The sequence below is a fragment of the Lemur catta genome, chromosome 6, assembly GCF_020740605.2.
Source record: "Lemur catta isolate mLemCat1 chromosome 6, mLemCat1.pri, whole genome shotgun sequence".
NCBI lineage: Eukaryota > Metazoa > Chordata > Mammalia > Primates > Lemuridae > Lemur > Lemur catta.
In genome coordinates this window covers 95736440-95760473 of record NC_059133.1, presented here as the reverse complement: position 1 = coordinate 95760473, position 24034 = coordinate 95736440, and the positions used below count along the sequence as shown (strand labels likewise).

The 24034-nt window shown below is 37.1% G+C and overlaps 1 protein-coding gene across 2 annotated transcripts in view; it reads right to left on the bottom strand.

Annotated features, from left to right (window-relative positions):
- Positions 1–23581, bottom strand: part of PARP11 (poly(ADP-ribose) polymerase family member 11) — a 42035-nt gene extending 18454 nt beyond the window's left edge. Inside the window, exons 1-2 of one of the 2 annotated variants that reach the window (XM_045554566.1) lie at positions 23362–23581; positions 382–510 (exon numbers count right to left, since the gene is read on the bottom strand). In XM_045554566.1, coding sequence (XP_045410522.1) covers positions 382–510; positions 23362–23379 — 147 coding nt within the window. In that variant the 5' untranslated portion in view covers positions 23380–23581. Of the gene's footprint in view, positions 1–381; positions 511–23361 lie in introns of those variants that run through there. The other variant, XM_045554568.1, reaches the window with a different exon arrangement.
- Positions 23582–24034: the final 453 nt, after the last annotated feature.

The following is a 24034-nucleotide window of genomic DNA, read 5'->3' as shown; positions in this document are numbered from 1 at the left end:
AGGAGAAAATAAATGTGTAACACCTAACATAATACCTGGCGTACAGAAGGTGTTTAATATGGATTTGTTCTTCCCTTTCTCTTTGTCCACCAAATCAAACTTCGAGTTGCTCAGATGTACTGATACCATGCAACTCTCAGTCACATTCGCCCTCTGTACACACAGTAAACACATACTGTTTCTTCTAAATAAATGATTGTGAAAACCTGGGGAAAAGAAAAGGAAAAGGACCAGAAGAATTTCTAACTTTTCTTTTAGTTAAGCTATTTGATTTCCTTAAGGTTTCATTTCAAGTTCTGCACTCATACTCATTTTATACATCAGCAAGATGTTGCTAAGTGGCTCTAAATCCCTTCTGTGAAATTCAAGGAAAGGACATACCTGAAACATGTGCCACTTCCCACATTCTGCCAAGTAGAACCAGCCCCACTGGGTGTCTGATGTGTCCATGTCATCTATTTCACTCTCTGTTGTTTTGGATAAGAATTCTTCTGCTTTGTGAAACATCTCCTGAAAAGCCAGAAAGAGGTGAAGGAAAAAATAATTCTATTAATAATAAATGTACTTTTTATAGGTCATTTTACTTCATTACAAAGAATGGCGCCCAAGTGTCTTTCCCATTGCAACACTTTCAAAACAGCATTCTATCTTGTATATTGACTCCGAAGATAAACATTTAACATGTTGAATATCATTGCTTAACAAGTCATGCAAATAATAATCATCCTAGGTAGGATACACTGACACCTATTAACCATTTAAGTAAGCTATATCAACATCAATAAGTACTTTGGGTTTTCAATATAGCTCCAAGAAATTTAAATTTTATCATATGTGCATGTATTTGGTCAAAAGGATCCATGCCATCCCAACTAGTTAAGACCAAAAGCATCTAATTTATGTTTTAAACAGTCATTATTTCATTTAATGGCATGGAATAATATTAATATATGGTATTGAGTACAAAAGAAGTTTACAAAAATAGAAATAATATGATCCAATATTAATAAATGCATGTCTATATTTACCCATATGAATATCTGTGTATGTGTGGGTATGAATATATGTGTGTATATATATATATATATATACACACATAGAAAAATGTCTGGATGTATTAATACATACAACAATTTGTCATCATTTTTGTAAGTGTTAGGATGAAAATAATAATAGTTAACCTTTATATGGCTCTTACTGTGCAAAGTACAGTTCTAAGTACTACACAGATGATAACTCATTTAGGCCTCACAACAACCTATATAAATACTATTATTCACCTAAACTTACAAATGAGGAAACTAAGGCACAGAGAGGTCACACAATGAGGAAGCCAAGATTCAAACTCAGGCATTCTGGCTCCAGGGTCTGTGCACTTAGCCACCACGATATAGTCCCTTATACTTCATTAAACATGATTTTATAATTTTACTATACCAATTAACTTATGTACATATTCTTTGAAAATTATTAAGCATTCTTGGTTGGGTATTGCAATGAAGAAGTCACTAGAAAGGGAACAAAGAGGCTGGTTAAAGAAGATTAAACTTAATCTGGTATTCAGTTTCCTGTCCTTATTCTTTAAGAGTTTTTAAATCATTAACTTAAAATTTGCATGACTAATATATGAAAACATTCTCCCTGCAAAAAATCAGAACATTTAAGATAAAACTAAAGATTTTTTTGACCATCACTTCCATTCCTGGTACCTTCTCACCTTGCTTCTTTCAAAGTTAACTGATGCTATCAATTTACTATGTATCTTTCAGATACCTCTGTGTGTGTGTGTGCATGCACACACGTGCATGTGTGTTTGTGTGTATAATCATATACACACATACAAACATATATATGTTTTCTTAAAAATTTGATTTTCTGTATCTTTGATTTTTTTTATAAAGAATGTGTATTACTGGGTAATTTGGAAAATACTTATTTTTAATTTCATTATATAAAATGTCCATCCTATTTCTAGAGGCTGTGTAACCTGGGATAAATTTCTATTCCTTGTCTAGGCCACAGTTTTCTCTTTGCAAAATGGACAATTAGACTCCTTAATTTCTCCTTGGGTTGTTGTTAGAAATGAATGAAATAATGCAGTAAAGTACCAACTATGGTAGCTGAGCTCAATGAAGGAGGTTTGTTATTTTTTATTCATGTTTGAAAACTCCAAAGAATGCTTTATGATTGTTTTTTTCCCTTCATCTTTTAAAGTTGATAGGTGCTACGAAATAGAAAAATAGAACACCCTAGGATCAAGAGCTTCAGGTAGAGGACCCACTATTTACCTTCTATATTTTAACCACATAATAAACACAATGATTTTAAATTTAAGATCAACTGTCCAGTTAACTATTCACAACTCCCGCTTCTTCCTTCTATTACTGTTCACATCATTTGGCCATTTCACTGTGAGGGAAAGAGAAAGCAAGAGTGACTGAAATTGAGCTTTTCTTCTGCAAATAACCAGAAAAATTTAGAGGGATAAGTTTGAAGGTAATAGTTAAGATAAATATTTGGTTTATGATTTCTTTTTTTTCTCTGTTAGAAAAAGGTATGGAAAATAAAAAAGTACTCTTCATATGGCATACATGCAACATTTATGTTCTGCTGTATAACATTGTCCCTAAGTCCTCGTTTTAGGGCAGTTTGCAAATGAAAATGTTTTTAGCAAAGTCCTTTCAGAACTTTCTGTCATAAGTAGCATCAGAGTGGGACCTAGGACAGATCCATCTTAGATTTATTACTATTTTAGACAATAGCCCTTTAGACAGGAACCACTGTATTAAACATTTCTAAAGCACTTCAAATTTTATAAAATTTTTTGTCAACTTATACTTTTTCTTTTACAACCCAACATGCAGGAGAGAGAAGTCATTATTTTCCAATTAAAGTCAGGGAAAAAAATCAAAGCAGAGTATGCTACAATTATTTTGTCTAGAACCACAGCTTTAGCAGCACAGAGAAGATTAAAAAAACACCCAAGGTCTTCTGAGCACCAGTTCTTCCCACCGCCTCACGTGCACACATGGACAGTCATTTATTCTCTCCTGTCGCCAAGGCTTAACTGAATTGCCTTGCTTCACAGATGCTCTGGCTTTCTTTCAAAAGACGCATTCATAAAGATAAATCTTACAATTTTCTACAGTAATTTTCTCTCCAAACAAATGGTTATTTTGCATAATTAGGCTCAAAGAGTAAGTCAAATTTAAATTAATAACTTTGGAATACTATTATTATAATCACAGTAATAATGGCTCTAAGCTAGAATACATTTATAGGTAATAAAAAGAACAAGCACAAGTTATAGGCCATGGAGTAGGCATTTAATAATGTTAGATGAATGAACTAGTTCAGTAACAATGTCATATTTTTCCTGTTTTTAACGGAAAGATTATGACATTTCCTGCACAGCAGGCTGTGAAGAAAATAAAAAACTAATATAAAGTGGCAAAGCATTTTGCAAATTTTCAAATGCAATTGGTACACTGGTAGAACTTGTCTATAATGTTATTTACAGACCCTGCAAATAGTCAGCCTGGATCAGAAAATCAAAAAGCTGTGTGGAAAATGAGTTTAAAGTCAAACTCCTGAGGAAAATAATGCTGCCTTCCAGATTGGTTACAAGTTTTCTGATAAGTTTATTACAACAAAGTATAATTTATTTTCTTAGTATAAATATGATACCTTGAGGAAATCATATTTGGTAATAAAAATTTCCTTGCCCCTATATAAAGAAGATCCAAAACCTGATATTAAAAGCATAAAAATGGGCCGGGTGTGGTGGCTTGTAATACTAGCACCATGGAAGGCCAAGGTGGGAGGACTGCTTGAGCTCAGGAGTTTGAGACCAGCCTACGCAAGAGCAAGATCCAGTCTCTACCAAAAACAGAAAAAATTAGCTGGGTGTGGTGGTGCGCGCCTGTAGTCCCAGCTACTCAGGAGGCTGAGGCAGGAGGATTGCTTGAGCTCAGAAGTTCAAGACCAGCCTGAGCAAGACCAAGACTCTGTCTAACAAAAAAAAAAAAAAAAAAAAAAAGGAAATTGAATCCCCCCTCCTCACTACCCCCATACCCCATATAAAAATTTTTTTAATTAAAAAAAAAATAAAAGCATAAAAATGGAGCAGAACTTCCAGAATGACAGTGTGAAGAGCCCAGTGGACTCTTTCTTCCCAGCAAAACCACTTTTTAAAAACTGTTAAAAGTAATTTTTTTAAACAAGTTTAGTTTCCAGAAATTGTCCTAAGGACACAGCAAATGGGGAAACATTCATTCAAGAAAATTACTAAACCTCACATCAGGTGAGAGTGGCATTTGAGTTACTATCTGTAATAACCCCATCCCACCAGCTCTGTGTTATTGAATCTCTTCCTCTGGTGTGTGCAACCAAAAAGACAGGGGCTCCTTCTCCCTCCAGCTCCAAAACTGTGGCTAGTTTTACCCTGGGAAGGACAGGATTCTGTTGTTTCTCATCCCTCTGCTCAGATATGCAGAAGCTCCATTCTGGGCAGATGACACAGGACCCATCTCTGTCCCCTTTCCCCTACTCATCTCCCACTCAGGTGGTGAAAGGTCTATTCCAGGTCCAGCAGGCTGAGAACACTGGGTCCTGACTGGCACCACCTCAGTTTGCTCCCACAGTAGAAATTTCATGCCAGGAGCAGCAAGCCAAGAAGACCAGGGGCTGTTACCACCACCCCAGTGCCCACTCAAAGAAGAGAAAGAAAAAGAAGGCTGGGAAAAGAAGGCTCCAACTCCCAGCTCCAGGTGCAGCCCCACAGTCATTCTGCTCAGGGGAAAAGGCAGGTCATAAGGACAAAGAGCTCCTTATCTCTGCCAGAGAGAACTGACTTTACTTTGGACACAGGGTAGAGAAGCCCAAGCCTAAGGGCATTATTGAAAACAGTAGAGATCTTGATGAAAAACAATTAGGGAAGACTAGGACTTCTAATATAAGCAGAATGGCAGAGCAGGCAGAAGTTTAACACAGAGAAAGAACCAGAGGTAATCAAGAAGAGCTCAAGAGCTCACGGGCAAGCCTTGGGAGTTGGAGAGGCTATGCAAAAGCACCAGGCTGCATCCACTCAACAGTGATCAGAGCAAGACAAAGGGCAGACTTGAAAACTTTCATTCATTTTTTTTGTGTAAAACCTCAAAAGCACAGTCAACTAAAGCAAAAATAGGCAACTGAGATTACATCAAGCTTTTAAAAAGCTTCTGCACAGCAAAGGAAATAACCAACAGAGTGAAGAGACAACCCACAGAATGGGAGAAAATATCTGCAAACTACCCATCTGACAAGGAATTAATAATCAGAATACATAAGGAGCTCAAGTAATGCAAGAGCAAAAAAAAGAAAAAAAAAGGTAATCCAATTTGAAAAGTGGGCAAAAGACCTGAATAGACATTTCTCAAAAGAAGACATACAAATGCCCAACAGGTCCATGAGGAAATGCTCAACATCACTAATTACCAGAGAAATACAAATCAAAACCACAGTGAGATATAATCTCACCCCAGTTAAAATGGCTTTTATCAAAAAGATAGGGAATAATGGATGCTAGCAAGCATGTGGAGAAAGGGGAACGCTCACATCCAATTGGTGAGAATGTAAATTAGTATAGTCAGTATGGAAAACTGTGTAGAGGTTCCTCCAAAACTAAAAATAGAACTACCATATGATCCAGCAATTTTACTACATCCAAAAGAGGGAATCAATATATTGAAGAGATATCTACACTCCCATGTTTATTACAGCACTTTTCACAATAGCCAAGATATGGAATCAACCTAAGTATCCATAAATGGATGAATGGATAAAGAAAAGGTAATATATACACACAATGGAAGAGTATTCAGCCATAAAAATAAAGAATTCCCAATAACATGGATGAAACTGGAGGTCTTCATGTTAAGTGAAATAAACCATGCACAAAAAGACAAAAATCACATGTTCTCATATGTGGAAGCTAAAAATGAAGATACAGAGTAGACTGGTGGTTACCAGAGATGAGAAGGGCTGGGGGAGGAGAGGATTAATAGAAGTTGATAATGAGTACAAATATACAGTTAGATAGAAGAAATAAGACCTAGCATTCTATAGATCAGCAGGGTTACAATAGTTTACAATAATCTATACATCTCAAAATAGCTAGAAGGGAATAATTTGAATGTTTCTAGCATAAAGATCAATATTTAAGGTGATAGATATCCCAATTATTCTGATTTGATCTGCACACATATAATGTATTAAATTATCACATATACCCTGAAGACATGTACATCCATTATGTATCAATTTTAAAAACAGTATGTATTTAATTGTATCACTAGGCCTATAACATACAGAATTGTAATATATTTGAAAATTGCAGCACTAAGGAGGCAGGTGAAAATAAAGCTATATTGCAGCAAGGAAATTACACCAGACAGTAACACAAATCCACATGAAGAAAAGAGAATCAGAAAGGGTAAGTAAGAAGGTTAATACAACAAACTATATATACACTTGCTCTCCTTTCTTCTAACAGCTTCTGTAATAAAGGAAGATTATATAAAGTAACGATAATAGAAATGTATTTTTGTGCTCGTAACATATATAGATATAATATATGTAGCAGTACAGGTTGAGCATCCCTAATCCAAAAATCTGAATCAGAAATGCTCCAAAATTGAAATTTTTTGAGTGCTGACATGACACCACAGATGGAAAATTCTATACCTAACCTCATGTGATGGGTTGCAGTCAAAATGAAGAAGTACAACCCAGTTTATTCAAGGGAAAAAGGATCTTCCCAGCCTCTTTCAGCTGTGATATATCTTTTCCTCACATGTATGCCCAGATTCCCCCATGCAAGCAAAAGGTAATAAAGTGGCACATGTGTAGGCCGGACACAACAATGGCAGGTTCCTTACAATGCCCCCCATGAGGCCAAGACCTACCAGCATTACTCACTGTATTTTTTTGTTTATTCTCTGTTCTGTGGTAAAAAGATATTGTTAAAAAGTCAAAAAGCCCTGCAGATACCCCTATGGGTCATGGTGATAAAAAAAAACGACGCGTTTATGTTTATCTTTAGGACAGAAAGTCAAGCTGTTGGAGAAACTGAATAGTGGTGTAAATGTGAAACATTTTACAGAAGAGTATGGTGTTAGGACAACCACCATACATGAGCTGAAGAAACAGAAGGATAAACTGTAAGTTCTATGTTGAAAGTGATGAACACTTTCTTGAATAGCAGCGTGAACAGAGGCATGGGTGTGCAGGTCTTCAAAAGGAGTTTAGCATGAAGGATGTCATACATGCTGTTGCCAACACTTGGAATACAGGGACTAAAAACACAGTTGTTCATGTCTGGTACAACCTCTTGCCTGTGACTATGTTCAGTGATGATGATGAGGAAGGTGTGACTTTGAGGAAATTATATGTCAGATGAGAAAAAAATGATGTATGATCTCCTTACATATGCAAATATATATATACAAAATATATATATGTATATATATATATATATATATATATATATATATATACCTTCAGAGTCCACCAGTAAGTTTTTAACATTGATAATGAGGCTTCAGTTGTTCATTCATTAATCAATGGTGCAACAGCTCAAATGGTCCTGAATCAAGATGATTGTAATAACAGTGATGATAAACATGATGATGTTAATACTACAGAAAATGTGCCTACAGACAACATGATGAAAACGTGTGATGGGCGTACTGAAGGAGTAGAGCAAGTTTGCATTCATACCAGAACAAGAAATCATGTCAATCTGTAAAATCAAAGAGAGACTTCTAAGACAAAAACTATGGATAAGGCAGATGACTCTGGAGGAAACATTTTAAAATAGCATTAAGTATGAGTGAGTTAATCAATAAATTTCCAGATCAGATTTTTTAAAAATCCAGCTATATGTTGTCTACAGGAATACATTTCAGATTCAAAGATATAAATTGGTAGAAAGTGAAAGGATGAAAATATATACCAAGCAAACAACGATCATAAAAAAATTTGAAAGGTTCTAACTTCGAGTGTCATCTTGGCACCTAAAAGATTTTGGAGCATTCTGGATTTTTGATTTTTGATTAGGGATGCTCAACTTGTAGTACCCTAATAAGAGACCCCAGAGTACTTTCCTGTCCTGTCCACCACGTAAGGACATAGCAAGACAGTGGTCATCTGTACACAAGGAAGCAGACCTTCACTAGACACTGAATCTGAGGGAGCCTTGATCTTCCCAGACTCTAATACTGTGAAAAATAATTTCTGTTGTTTATAAACCACCCAGTCTGTGGTATTTTGTTATACATGAATGGATTAGGCCCGAATGGATTAAGACAGAAATTGTTACCAGAAGTAGGATGCTGCTCTAACAAATACCTAAAAATGTGACGGTGGCTTTCGAACTGGAGGAGTTTTGAAGTACATGCTAGGAAAATCCTACATTGCCATAAGTGGACCATCAAGGGCAATTCTGGCGAGAGCCCAGAAAGAAAAGAGGAGAGCTTTAGAGGAAGCCTCAATCTTCTTAGAGAATACCTAAGTAATCCTGAACAGAATGTTGGTAGAAATATGACCGATAAAGGCCATTCTGATGAAGGCTGAGATGGAAATGAGGAGCATATTAGATACTGGAAAAAAGACAATCCTTGTTATACGGTGGCAAAGAACTTGGCTAAATTGTGTTCATGTTCTAGTGTTTTACGGAAGGTAGAACTTACAAGTAATGAAATTGGATATTTGGCTAAAGAAATCTCTAAACAAAGTGAGCACCCTGGCTTCTCCTGATTGCTTATAGTAAAATTCAAGAAGACAGAAATAAAGATAGAATTGTTATGCAAAACGGAATCGTACTTAAAAGATTTAGAAAATTTTCAGCCTATCTGTATTGAAAAGAATGAGAATGTCTGTTCAGGAGAAAGCAATAAGGGTGTGCCAAAATGACCATTTTATAACACTAGTATGGGTATGAACCATGGACTTAATAAGCCACCCCAGCAGGAAAACTGCCAGTTTGAACTGAAGAAAAAGTACATAGGAAGGAATGAAGGAAGGGTGTTGGACTTCTTGGATTTAATAGGATGGTACCATAAAACTATTTAGCTACAAATGTGTGCTAGTCTTACAGACAATGGAAAAATGACCCTAAAAGCAATTCACAGGTCATCAGGGCTGCCTCTTTGATTCAGAAAGGGGGACCATGCCTGGCTTTCAACAGGCCAGATGACCCATGAGGGTGGGACCACTCAAAGCCCTGGGGTTGAGACCACTCACCTTCAGTGGGTCCAGAAGGCAATATCTCCACCCCATTGGGCCTGGAAGGCAGACATCAAGCCAAACAGGATTATTTTCTGGCCTTAAGATTTCATGGGACTTGTCACCCTGTTCTTCTTTCCTTTTACTCACCTTTGGAGTAGGAATGCTATCTATGACTATCCCACCATTGTATTTGCAAAGTACGTAACATGTTTGGTTTCACAGGGTCACAGGTGGAGGAGAATTTGCTTCAGGATGAATCATATCTTGAGTCTCATCCATATTGGATTTAGATGATATTTAGATGAGATGTTGAACTTTACACTGGTATGAGGTAAGACTTTTCGGCTGATTGGGATGGAATGGTTCTTGTATTTTGCATACAAGAATATGAATGGGGGCAGGGGCAGAATACCATAAACTGAATGTTTGTGTTCCCCCAAATTCATATGTTGGAACTCTAACCCCAATGTGATGATACTTGGAGGTAGAGCCTTTGGGAGGTGACTAGGTCATGAATGGGATTAGGGCCCTTTTAAATTTTTGCCAATCTCATAGATAGATGTGGAGTATTGTGGTTTTAATTTGCATTTCCCTAATGATTAATAATATTGAACATCTTTTCATGTACTTATTTTCCATCTGTTTATCTTCTTTGGTGTAGTGTCTGTTCAAATCTTTAGCTCATTTTTAAAAATTGAATTGTTTTCTTTTTCTTGAGATGTGAGAGTTCTTAATAAATTCTAGGCACAAGTCATTTATCAGATACATGCTTTATAAATACTTTCTCCAGTCTGTGGCTTTTTACTCTCCTAACAGTATGTTTTCAATGTGAGAAGTTTTCATTTTGATGAAGTCCATTTTATCATTTTTTTCTTTTATGGATCATGGTTCTGGTATCAAGTTTAAAAAATCTTTGCCTAGCTAGTGCCACAATGATTTTTCTCCTAGAAACCTGTAGTTTTAGGTTCTGCATTTAGGTAAATGGCCCATTTTTATTAATAGTTAATTTTTATATGGTGCAAAGTATGGCAGGAAGTTCTTTTTTTTTCTTTCCATATGGGTATCCAATTGTTTCAGCATCATTTGTTAAAGCAACTGTTCTTTTTCCACTAAATCTTACCTTTATAAAAAAAATTCAGTTATCTATGTCTGCAGGTCTATTTCTTGATTCTATTCTGTTCCATTAATTAATTTCCCTATCTTGATGCCAATACTATACACTGTTTTAATTGCTGTAGTTTCATACCGAATCTTCAAATTAGGTAGTGTTAGCTCTCCAAATTTGTTCCTTTTCTGACTTGCTTCGGCTATTCCAGGTCCTTTGAATTTTGATTGGGCTTGCATTGAATCTATCAATCTATTTGGAGAGAATTGACATCTTAACAATATTGAGTATTCCAAACCATGAATGTATTGTATCTCTTGACTTATTTAGGTCTTCTTTAACTTTTTTCAGTAATGTTTTGTAGTTTTCAGTGTACATATCTTGTACATTTTATGCACAACTCATGTCTAAGCATTTCATATTTTTGATACTATTGTAAATGGAATTGCATAACAATTTCTGGTTGTAAGTTGCTAGTATATAGAGATAACACTGATGTTTGCATATGAATCCTGTATCTAGCAATCTTACTAATTTATTAGTTCTAGAAGCTTTTCAAAGATTCCATCAGATTTTCTATATAGGCATATCATCTATGATAAATAAAGACAGCTTTACTTCTTTCTCCTAACATCTAGATGTCACTTATTCCTTTTTCTTGTCTTTTTCCATTCGTTAGAATCTCCAATACAATAATAAAGAATGGGCATCATTGCCTTGTTCCTGATCTTATTGAGAAAGTAGTCAGTCTTTTACCATTAAGTTAATATCAGATATAGATGTTTTGTAGATATCCATGTCAGCAGTCTCAAAGACAATCCTTGGGGTTTGCTTGAAGGATTCACAAGACTCCAAAGTTGTTCTATTCATGGTTATTTATTACAGTGAAAGGATACAGAGTAAAATCAGCAAAGGAAAAAAACACAAGAGGTAAAGTCTGAAAGAAACCAAGTACAAGCTTCCAAGTGCCCCTTCCTAGTGCAGTCATGTGGGACACACTTAATTCTCCCAGCAACTGTGTGACAAAGTGTACATAGTGTTGCTAACCAAGAAAGTTCATCTGAGCCTAAGTGTCCAGGGTTTTTACTGGGAATCAGTCACATAAGCATACAGTACCTAAGTGACTGACCTGTTGCTGAAGCTCCAGATTCCCAGAGTGAATGCAGATATTCACCAGAAATCACACTGTTAGTATAAACTGTTTGGACAAACTGGTATGGCATGCTCAAGGCCTCAGACATGTAAATACGCTCTTATTAGACAAAACATTTTAAGAGGTTGGTTCCCTGGAGGTGAGCAAAGGACAGTCATGGAAATAAGCTTTTCTTAGGAATGCACAGAATTTGAGAAACCCCAGCCTACCGAGTTAACTGTCTTCCAAACATTTCTCATCAGGTTGACCAATTTCCCTTCTATTCCTAGGCTGTAAAAATTTTAATGAGGAATGGACATTGGATTTTATCAAATTTTTTTTCTGCATGTATTTAAATGATCATATGGTTTTTCATTTTAGTTTGTTTATATGGTGAATTACATTGATTGCTGCTTAAATATTAAACTGACCTTGTATTCTTGGAATGAACACCCCTTGGTCATGATGTATTCACCCTTTTACATATTGTTCGATTCAATTTGATAAAATTGTTTAGAATTTTTGTAGTCATGTTCATCCAAGATATTGGTCTGCAGTTTTCTATGATGGGTTTTGATATCAGGATAATGACAGCCTCATAGAATGGGTTGTGAGGTATTACCTCCTCTTCAATTTCCTGAAACTTTTGTGTTAATTAGTATTATTTCTTCTTTAAATATTTCGTGGAATTCACCAGTGAAACCATCTGGTCCTGGAATTTTCTTGGAGAATAGGTTTATTCCCTATAAATTCAAATTCTTTAATAGATACTGGGCCAATCATGTTATTTCTTTCTTTTTGTGTAAGCTTTGGTAGTTTATGTCTCTCTAGGTATATGTCCATTTCATCTAAGTTGTAATATTTATTAATATAAAGTTGTTAATAATATTCCCTTATTATCCTTGTAATGTGTTTAGAATATGTAGTGATGTTATCTATCTCATTCTCAATATTGGTAAATTGTGTTTCTTCTCTTTTTCTCCTGGTCTGTCTAGAAGTTTATTGATGTTCTCAAAGAACTAGCTTTGGGTTTTATTGATTTTTCACTATTGTTTCCTGCTGCAGTGATTTCTACTCTAACCTTTATTTCCTTGCTCCTGCTTGAGTTTGACTTGCTCTTCTTTTTCTAGTTTCTTAAAAAGGAAGCTGTGCTTATTGATTTGTGACAATCCTTCTTTTCCAACATGGTCATTAATTTAGCTATAAATTTCCCTCACTGCTTTAGCAGCACCCTACAAATTTGATATGTTGTGTTTTCACACTTTCTATTTTCTCTTTTTATTTCTTTGACCCATGAGTTATCTTAAACTATGTTACTTATTTACCAAATATTTGGGAATTTTACAGATATCTTTCTGTTATTGATTTCTAACTTAATTCCATTTTTATCAGAAAGCATGTATGACTTGAATTCTTTTAAATGTATTCAGACATGTTTTATGACCCACAATATGGTCCATGTTGTTAAATGTTCTCTGTATAATTGAAAAAAAAAAAAACAGGTATTCAGCTGTCAGTGGGTGGAGTGTTCTATGTCCAGTAGGTCAAGCTGGTTGATGGTGTTGTTCAAGTCTTCTATAACACTGTTCATTTCCTATCTATTATACTTATTTCATCAATTATTGAGAGAAAACTATTGAAATCTCCAGGTATAACTGAGGATCTATTTCTTATTGCTATTGTATTAGTTTTGCTCCATGTATATTGAAGCTTTATTATTAGATGTATAAATGTTTAGGATTGTTTCTGATTAACTGACCTCTTTATCATTAGGAAATTACATTCTTTATCCTTCATAATATCATTATCTGCAATCTACCTTAACATTAATATACCACTCACACTTTCTCTTGACAAGTGTTAGCATCATATATCTTTCTCTATTTAATTATATCCTATTTGTGATTTATATTCAAAGTGTGTTTCTTGTAGACAACTTATACTCAGGTCTTGTCTTTTAATACAAACTGACAGTCTCTGTCTTTTAATTGTGGTGTTTGGTGCATTTATGTGTAGTATGATTATTGATATGATTAGATTTACGTTTATAACCTTGCAATTTGCTTTTTTCTTTTTTGGTCCCACTTGTTTTTTGTTCCCTTTTTCATCTTTTTCTATCTTCTTTCAGATTTAGTGCTTTTAGGATTCCACTTTATTTCCTTTGGTGACTTAAGTATAACTTTTTCTCTACACACTATGTTTATTTCTTCATTTTATATGCACTCTAATACTCACTTCAATGAACTTGTCTAGCTTCTAACCCAGCCTTTCTCACTTCACCATCACTTAAAAGAAAAAGAATTAAAATTGCCACGACCTCTAATAAGCTTGCTGCTACTAAATCCTATCAATACGTATTTTTCAGTCCCTCACTTTACTTATCTCTCCGTAACATTTCACTGTTTACCCTCTGTCCTAAATTACTCTTCTCAGTTTTTATGACATCACACTCTCCAGATCATTAAGACCATCAGTATTTCCAATCTCTTTTGCACCTTGACTTCTACTCAGCCTATAACTTTTAGAGTTCCTTCTGGCTCAGTCCTAGCCCCTCTTCTCTTTTCTCAGTATCCTCAAAACATGGTCCTCAGGGATTATAAAACAGTTGACAGGCATCTTCAGAGGCAAAAGTAATGAAATAAATTTGTTTACATACATTTTGCAAAGTTGAAATGTAAGATTAATGAAGATTTTCATGAAAATCCTTTATTTTCTTTAAACTTACCACTCACTATAAGATCCCATCATGTTCAGTCTCTGTTGGTCAGTTCATATCAGCCATATTTAGCATTCACTAAATACAGTGGTGTAAAACCAAGTAAACTTTCAGATCATTTTCACAAAAAGCCTAAAATTCATTTGCTTTGTTGATAAGGATAGAGAAGAGACCAAGACAAGAAAGGCAGTCCTCAGCTAAAACAGGTAAAAGATCTTGATGTTGCCGAGAAGCTTGTCAATTTAAATTTAATGCCAAATTTAATGCCTGAGAAAAACATGCTATTGACAAATTTCTTTATTAAATGATTCTGTTGGACATCATGTATTGTCACTGGCACATGATACAGAAGAGCAATTACTATCACACGAGTGTTTCAGCAAATATTTTGTTTTACAATTGGACAAACTACTTATACAGAAAATATAAATCAGTCCTTCACATATACATAGTATGTGATGAGGTAAAAGTATTCAAAAACTTTTTGTTCTGCTTATCAGTAAAAACTCACAGTACAAGGGAAGACAGTTTTTATTTAGACAATGATATTTTTGTGAGCTGTGACATGAGTTGAAAAAAGGTGCAACACATTCAAAACCAAAAAACTATGAGCTATAGAAATAGCAACAAAGGATACTGCTATTAACATATTATTACGATTCTTTAAATGTATGGAACAGTAAGGAGTCAACAATATGCTTCTTAATTATGATTATTGAAGGAAATAACAGAAATTGACTATCATCAAATATTGACTACTCAGAGTGCATACTCTCAGATGCTGTGGAAAGAAACAGCAGTGTTTGCAAGATTATTCTTCCCAATCGAGTTTGCTGGCTGTCAAGGAAAAAAGTGTTGACAAGAGTTTCTGAAATGAGGGCTGAGATAAAAATGATTTCTTCATGATGCTGAAGATCATCAATACCAATGAAGTAATCCTATGTTTTCCAGAGGCATGATTAAATGGAGTATAGCAGATATATATATAGAATTTTAAATAACCTGAACCCCCTACTTCAAGGCTGATTTTTAATGCTGAGAATAAAACACTAGATTTTTCAGTCACAAAACTATGGTGTAAATGGCTCAATTGCTAAAATGTGATTCCTTCCCCAAACCTGATGGTTTCTTCACTCATCAGAGAATGAGGCTGATTACACTATTGTGGATACATAAAGAACACATCTAAATGTTACAACAAAACATGAGAAAATACTTTCCAGAGACTGAAGTAGTCAAAAATTGGCTTAAGAATCCATTTACTCCTATCTTCCAAACATTCAGGCTGGTTAAAACATTCATCCCTATGGTTGTTTAATATTATAAGCTTGTCAATCTGGTGACTGAAAGAGCACTAGAAATAGTCTTCAGGGACAAATCTTCACAAAATTTCTCAGTCTGTGTTTGATGTTCATATTCCAAAACACCTGAGAGAGCCAGCAAACACAAGTTGCAATTCTTGATAATCTATCACTGTAGCATGGTATTTCCTAATTTGGCAGAAATACAGAGTAAAAAAAAAAAATCAAAGTATCTGGGTCTAACCTACATCTCAAGCTATCTATCTTCAAATTAGCTACAAATATTTTGTAAGAGGCTATGAAAAATCACCCTTTCAATGAGAATAAAAACATTAATTTTGAAAAATACTGCTTTATTGTTTAAAAATCAGTTGTCTGTGTGGGTTTTGAAAGTTTGAAAACACTTAGGGATCTCATCTACTTTCACAATTTTAAAGGCCATCTACAGATGCTGAGGCCCAGATTTCAATTTCTAGCCAATCTTCTCTTCTGAGCTCTAGACTCACCTACCAACCCAACTGCCTTCTTGATGCCTCACAGGCACATCAAACTAGTGGGTCCAAAACCAAACTATTGATATCCTCCATATATCTTTCCCTTTTCCAGTCTGCCCCAATTCAGTGAAAACATCTCCCTCTTCCCAGCGGCCTGTGCCAGCAACCTTACACTCATCATCCAAGGTGGAGCTTGAACTATCTACCCCTCTCTCCCCACCACCACCCACTTAGTCCAAGTCATCTTCATCTCTACTCTGGACTATACTGTAGCCTTCCAGCTGGTCTTCCCCTAGCCCCTTATGCCCCTCTGTATTAGTTTTCTGTTGCTGCTAGAACAACTTACCACAGACTTAGTGGCTTAAAATAACACCGATTTATTTTCATACATTTCTGTAGACATTTTACATGGGTTTCAATGGGCTGAAATCAAGGTGGGTTTGATTTCCTTCTGAAGGTTGTAAGAGAGAATCTATTTCCATGGGCTTCGATCTTCTAGAAGCTACCCACACACCTTGGCTTGTGACCCTCTTCCTTCATCTCCAAAGCCAGTTGTATCTCTTTGACCCTTCTTCCCTTATTCCACTTTTTTTGTCCCTAAATTCTACTTTTAAGGACGCTTGCTATTCCTACTCCCCAAAATAATCTCCCTATCTTAAGGTCAGCTGATTAGCTAATTACTTCCCCTATGCCATATAACTTAACATATTCACAGATTCTGGGAATTAGGATGTGGATCTCTTTGGGAGGCTATTATTATGCCTACCATACCCTCTAATAATACATAACTCATTTTCCAGATAGCAACCAAAGTCATCTTTCTTAAAACACAAATATGTTCATGTTACTTCCTATATAAAATCCTTCAATGACTTGCCAGTCCTCTAAAGGTAAAGTTCACAATCCCAAACATGTGCCACAAAGCCACATATGGCCTGGTTTCTACTACCCCCTGGGCGTGTCTCTTGGTTCACTGTGCTGCAGCCACATAGGCTTCTCTGTTTCTCAAGCACTAAGCTCCTTTCTGCCTCAGAGTCTTTGCTCACACCATTTCTGCTATCTGAACAGCCCTCCCCACCTTCCACCCAACCTTTACCTGGATAACTTTTGCTCAATCCTTCAAATGTCTGTAAAAGTTACTTTCACAAGGTTGCCTTCCCTGATTTCCCAGTCTAGTATTTGCTCCTCCTACCTTGTCATTTTCCTTCACAGCTTTTTAATCACAACTGGAGTTAAATGTTATTTGTGTAAATATTTGTTTAATGTCTGCCTGCCTGCAGTAAACCCATAAGAGCTGGAGTGTAGTCTGTTTTTTTCACCACTGTAAACCCCGGAACTTAGCACCAACCCGCTTATAATAGTTGCTCAACAAATAAGTGAGAAGTGAGTGCCATCGAATGTTATTTCAGTGACTACTGGGTAGGTGGAGTATAGTGTGTGGATATAATGGACAAAGGGATGATTCATGACCCAGGTGAGATGGAGCAGGATGGCGTGAGAGTCCATACTACTCAGTACAGCATGCAATTTAAAACTTATGAATTGTTTATTTCTGGAATTTTCCATTTAATGTTTTCAGATTGCGGTTGGCCATGGGTAACTGAAATCACAGAAGGGGAAATCACAGATAAAAGGAGACTACTATAGTTTGACTGTTTTGAACCTCAAATGGATATGGGTCATAGTCTAAGCTTAGCTAAACCCATTCCTAGAATAATTACAAATAATTCCAAGAAAATAAGGATATTAATAAATGAACCCTTGATTGTACATGTTGGTCCTAGGTAATAAATTACACTGTCAGGAATATATCTTCATAGACACTATGTTCTCTATAGAACTTTCATTTCCAGGAATACATCTTACCTCTATTCTCACCCCAGCCTGTAGGTATATCTTTAAAATATACTGCCTGATTCAGAATAGATATTCCATAAATATTAGTTTCCAATGCCCACAGCCCCTCCTTCTTTATTCTCTGAAGACGCCTCTATCCATACTCTGCTCATCAGATATGCACTTTCTCCACTTCAGTCCATCCAAACTGGACTTGCTATTCTCTTTCACTTTTGCAGGCATTGGTCATTTTGCTTTCTTTGACCTATCCATAAGACCATGTCTGTAACTTGATGACTGAGTTTGAAGCTTTACTTTGATACAACTTTACTTTGATACAGCTTTACTTTGATAAAGCTTTACTTTGATAAAGCTTCCTAGTCCCCCAGATACCCTCTTGTATCTCTTCCCCCTAATCTATATTGCAAGCCCCCAAGGAGTAGGCTCTGATTTGATCCATGTTTGAATTTCCCCCTCCTAGTGTCTAAATGGTGTTTATTTTACATGTAGTAGATCCTTACTAAATATGTGCTGAGTGAAATAAATGAATGAATGAGTATGGTTTAATACTAACTTTAAACAACCAGTCGAGTTCTCCACCACTTAGCTCAGGAGAGGGGTCAGGACTAAAGATGTACATTGGCAGGAATAGTCACCAGAGTTGTATTTGAAGTTCATCAAAAAAGGGATGTACTGAGAAAAAAAAAAAAGATTAAAGGTAGAACATTTCATGGGCAGAAGGCAGTGGAGCTAAGTCAGGATTATAATTCAAGGATAAGTCATAAAAAGAAGAAATCCAAAGGAGTACAGTTCCAGGGAAACTGAAAAGGAAGAGTTTTGAGAAACACCTCTCATGGCATCGAAGCTACAGAAAGACAGAAGAGGCTGAAGGCACACAGGTTTCCACTCTATGAGGCGATCCAAAGGTTCTTGGTGCCCTCCCAGCAAGTAAAGTATCAGAGGCATAAGCTGGGCTGCAGGACCTGAGGTATGAGTAAGAATGACAAAAAGTATAAGACTGACTATTCTTTCAAGACGCTTGACAGAAAAAGGAGAGACAGAATCATAGCTATGAGGGAGTTTAGCAGCAGCTATGAATATAAAATGACAGGGGAAAAGATGGCTCCGCAGGTAAAGCATTGAGCTAATATACAAATGTTATCATTGTCCCACCAAGGAACAGAATGGAGTGGAAAAAGGACTTGGGTAGTAATACAATTCAGTTGCTTATGCTCTGTTTGATCTTGGGAAAATCATTTCCCCTCCTTTAACTAACTCATCAGATTATTCTAATAAGAGTTAATAAATGGAAAAGAATTTTGGAAGAATATAATTTTCTATAAAGTAAGGTGTTAATACTGCAGTACGTGGTTTATTCTCTTTTTATATAGAGATGTTTGTCACTTTTCAGTTCCACTCATCAGCATGAGATGCTGAAACTGTCACATCTAATATTGTTTACTTATTCCGATCCCAGCAAAGAGCAAGAAGACAGTGAAGATGAGACAAAGAAAAGAAGGATAAAGTCACAGTACAAAGAGTCAAGGCAGTGATGACAACCCCTCCAACTTCCTCCTACAGACTCTGCCACTTTCCTAAACTGGGGGACATTAGCTACAGGCTACTTCCCCTAAGGTGGATGGAGAAATGCCAAGAGCTCACATAAGAACTGTCGACTGTTTCTGTCGATCTGGCCTTATGCTTACCCCAGGGTTCCTGGTCACTGAAAGGCATGAATAGAATCATCACAGGCCTCATGTCTGTCTGGAAAAATAAAATTGTGAACTGAGGTAAAGTTTATTTATCACTCCTTGGTTACTTTGGGGTTTTTCCCCCAAGGAAATCTTGCAAAGTCAGTGGTGATTTTCCATATTATAACTACTTTATGGAGACTTTTCACATGGAAAGGGAGGTTGCTTCTGAGTAGTATCATGAGCAGGGTCAGTGTAACATTTCCACAAAACACTTGTGAGTGGAACATAGTATCACACAGTTGATATATTTGCAATAGGAGCAATAGGAGGTGTATCTGCAGGTCATAGGTGGCACATTAAGGTCATAGAAGCTACCAAAAATATGCAGGAAGAAACTAGGTAGAATTCTTCAATTAAGGCACTTAACAATATCTTTTATTCACAAAATAAATTTGATTATCTCAGTCTATGGAAAGAAATAATGAAAAGTGATTTAAATTGGGAGCAATGCAAAAGTCATCCGCATTTATATTTAGGATGCACTGTGGTTTTTCTTTGTTTATTTTTTAAATCTTCCCAATTGCGTTTGGCTTAGGGTAACATTAAAATTAAATGTTATTCCACGAGCACAGCTGGACAGACTATCCACATGCCCCTTTTATTAAAAGAAACTAGCAAATTAGGAGAGAAATTCACATGCAAAGTATTGATTTTTAAAACTAAGCTGTGCTTATTGACAGTATTCGTATCTTACAGGAAGAAAAGCAGTATTAGTAGTAATAAAACACAGTAGCAATAAGACATATTAGGTGGCATAAGAGCAAAAAGAAGAATGCAGGATATTATGTGGAAGGTTCACCACCATTAACAAAAGTCAGCTTGCTCTGCTGAAATCAAGCAAAATCATAAGGGTGATTCCAGAGAATTTTACAAAGAAATGATACAATGATATAACAAACCAAGTGTATGAGACATTCATTAATGCCTTTATAATTCTCACAAACACACAAGTAATACAAGCAAGTTCTGATATAAGTGTGATACAGGAGGGAGAATGCACAGTGGGAGCAAAGATCGTGAATTCAACAAATACTTATTGAGTGCCTACTATGTGCCAGGCTCTGTCCTCTAGCTGAAGATACCATAGTAAACATGGAGAAAAATCCATGCCCATATGAGAGCTTACAATATAGTGAAAGATTTAAAACACATGACCTTGAGCAAGACATATATTTGGGTGACTAAAGAGTTTGTTATAAAAAAATCAAGAAGAAAAGGACTGCTAATAAAAATTGAGTATATATCTACATAGAGAGTTACATGGATATACATAGATATAAAATGAGGATTGTTGATATAATGAAACTGAATATATAAGCATATATAAGCAGAGTACATTCTCATAATTCTAAATTATTTTTGCTAAAATCAAATACAAGCAATTACTCTGTGGTTTGATTAAAGTATTATATGTGTGAATCAAAAAATTTTTGATGACTACTGTTACATGATGGAGTAAAAGGAACCATAACGTACAACTACCAAATCCAGACCAACAGACTAGTTTCTACTGGATAAAAACTTAAAAACTTAAGGAAATTTACTGATAAACTCTCTAGCTTATCTGGAAAATATTTCAGAAATGGGAGGGGAGGAGTATCGATTACAGGAAAGGAGCTATTCCAAGTATGGAAACTAAGGGTCATTAAAGTAAATCTGGGCAGTTATCTCAGCATATGGGGTAGTTCCACATGCAGTCATGCATGCATAACGACGTTTCTGTCAACAATGGACCATATATACGACAGCAGTCCCACAAGATTATGATACTGTATTTTTACTGTATCTTTTCTGTTTAGACATGTTTAGATACACAAATAGTTACCAGTGTATTACAATTGCCTATAGTTTCAGTACAGTAACATGCTGTATAGGTTTGTAGCTTGGGAGCAATAGGCTATACCAAATAGCCTAAATGTAGAGTAGGCTAAACCACATAGGTTTATGTAAGTACACTCTATGATGTTCCCAGAATGACAAAATCACCTAACGATGAATCTCTCAGGAGGTAACCCTGTCGTTAAGTGGCACATGGTTGTATTTTGCCCAACAACTTGTTGAAATGTGATTCTGTCATTTTTCCAGTCAACTCCTAAGCTGTAGATACTGTACATCTGCCACATTACTAAGCAATTTCAACCATAACGAGACAAAAACTCTCGGCAAATAGATTCCACTCTTTGAAAGTTGTACTGGGGCTCAGAAAATGATACCCCAGTATGGTACTTTGGCATGCTGAGTACCTTGAGCTAAAGGAGACTGGAAGTTCTCAGAAGCAAAGTCTCTCTGTGACCTTCTCCTGCCCTTCTGTCTCCTGCTTCTCTTTCTCCCCTGAAGACAGTCATAGAAACCAGAATTCCACTTCCCCAAGGTGGATCATAGAAACTAGAACCCCTCTCCTACAAAGCAGGCCATAAGGTCTACAAATATTATTAGAAACTTCCCCTTCCTTTCTACGTAGGAGCTGGCCATAAAGAAATTCTCTGGGATTGCTTGAGACCAGGAATTCGAGACCATCCTGAGGAAGAGCGAGACCACATCTCTGCAAAAAATAGAAAAATTAGCCAGGTGTGGTGGTGCACACCCATAGTCCCAGCTACTTGGGAGGCTGAGGCAGGAGGACTGCTGGAGCCTAGGAGTTTGGGGTTGCAGTGAGCTATGATGACACCACTGTACTCTAGCCCACCAGCAAAGCAAGACCCTGTCTCAAAAAAAAAAAAGAAAAAGAAAAAACTTTTCTGACCTACCTTGTCTGATAGTAGGTCATAAGACCCTTATTCCAGAGGGGTCCTGCCCTATACCCAGGAGGAAGGAATGTTACACAGAGAGGCCAAGAAGAATGTGAACAGACAGGCCTTGCTGGGTTTCCCTGCTCAGTCTATTCCCATTAGATCATTCATTCCCTTTGTTCAATCACATTTACACATGGCTGTCCACTCTTCATTGAACCTAAGCATAAAAACAGTTTTCCGTGGGTCTTTGGGTCTTCATTTCTGAAGGCGCCTGTATCACATAAAACTTTGATTAAATAAATTTATTACGCTTTTCTCTTGTTGACCTGGTTTTGGTTACAACGAATGTTGGCCATGACCCTTATGATGGGTGGTGAGGAAAGAAATCACACTTTCTCCCATACAGGTGCACTTCAAATAAATAAATGTATCAAGGCAAAGCAGACAAAAATAAGTGTAGATACAATGCAAATTCCGAAGTCAAACAAGGAAGCAGACAGACTTGCAGCTGAAACATCATCAGTCTCTGCACTGAAAGAAAACATCTAAGAACTTCACTACCTAGAGGATTAGAATATACAACCCATCCTTCAAGTTTTGAAAGGCTGTCCACCAAGAAGGGAAAAGGAGTACTGATGGTTCCTCTTAGGCCCTCAAGACAAAGGGGTCGAATTCCCTTGCTTTAGATGGACGGGACTGACAGGTACACCTGAGGAAAATTAAAACTAACAGGTTCGAAACCCAGTAACTTCAATCAGAAAGCGAAACACAAACTTTTAAAAACGGTGAAAAGAGGAAGTCGGAGAAACCACAGAAAGTAAAATCAATAATTGTAATAACAAAGCAATAAAGCGTTGGGAAACCCACCGAGCCAGCCCCACCGCTCACAAGGGCAGAGACCTCAGCCCCCGGAACGCAACCCCCGGCCGAAGCGGGCGCCGCGCAGTGGTTCCCGGGAAGCCCCTCCCGCCCTCCGCCGCCAGCCCCGCCCACGGGCTACGCCCCGTCCCGCCCGGCTACTCACCGGATTCGCTTCCCACATAACGGTGACGAGATCGAGCGGCGAGGGCCTGAGGGAAGGAGCTGGCCGCGGGGCCGAGGTGTCAGGTTTTGTCCGAGGGTCCCCGGGAGCGACGGCACGGAGAGGCAACCTTCCCTCTAGGGCGGCCTTCCTTCTCCCCTTCCCTGTCACAAGCCAGCGTCTTAAAGCCACCCAACCTCCCGACTTCCGCCCGAAGCCGGCCAATCAGCGCCGGCCCCGCCCCTTTCCCGGAAGATCGCTCCGCCCCTGCCGCTCCCTTCCGGGCTCGCGCGGGCGATTGTCGTGGGCTGAGGTGCTGACTATCTGGATTGCGAAATTTGGGGGTTTCTAGTCCAACCACTCCTCCGAAGCTAAATCTCCACCACTACATCCCCACCAAGAGACCCTGAAGCCGCGGCTGGCTGTATTTCTTTCCTATAGGACCGATATTTATTGATCACAGTGTAGTGACTGAGCGTCAGACAGGCCTGGGAATTAATCCCAGCTGGGCCAATGGCATTGGGGACAAGCTTCATAATCTGACTTTCAATGTCCTCATCCTCAAAATGAAGATCATAATAGTATCTATCTAAGGGTGTAGTGGGTTAGTGAAAGCGTTTAGCACAGTATTTGGTACACAGTAAGAGTTCAATAAGTGACGGCTGTTTGCTCAAAA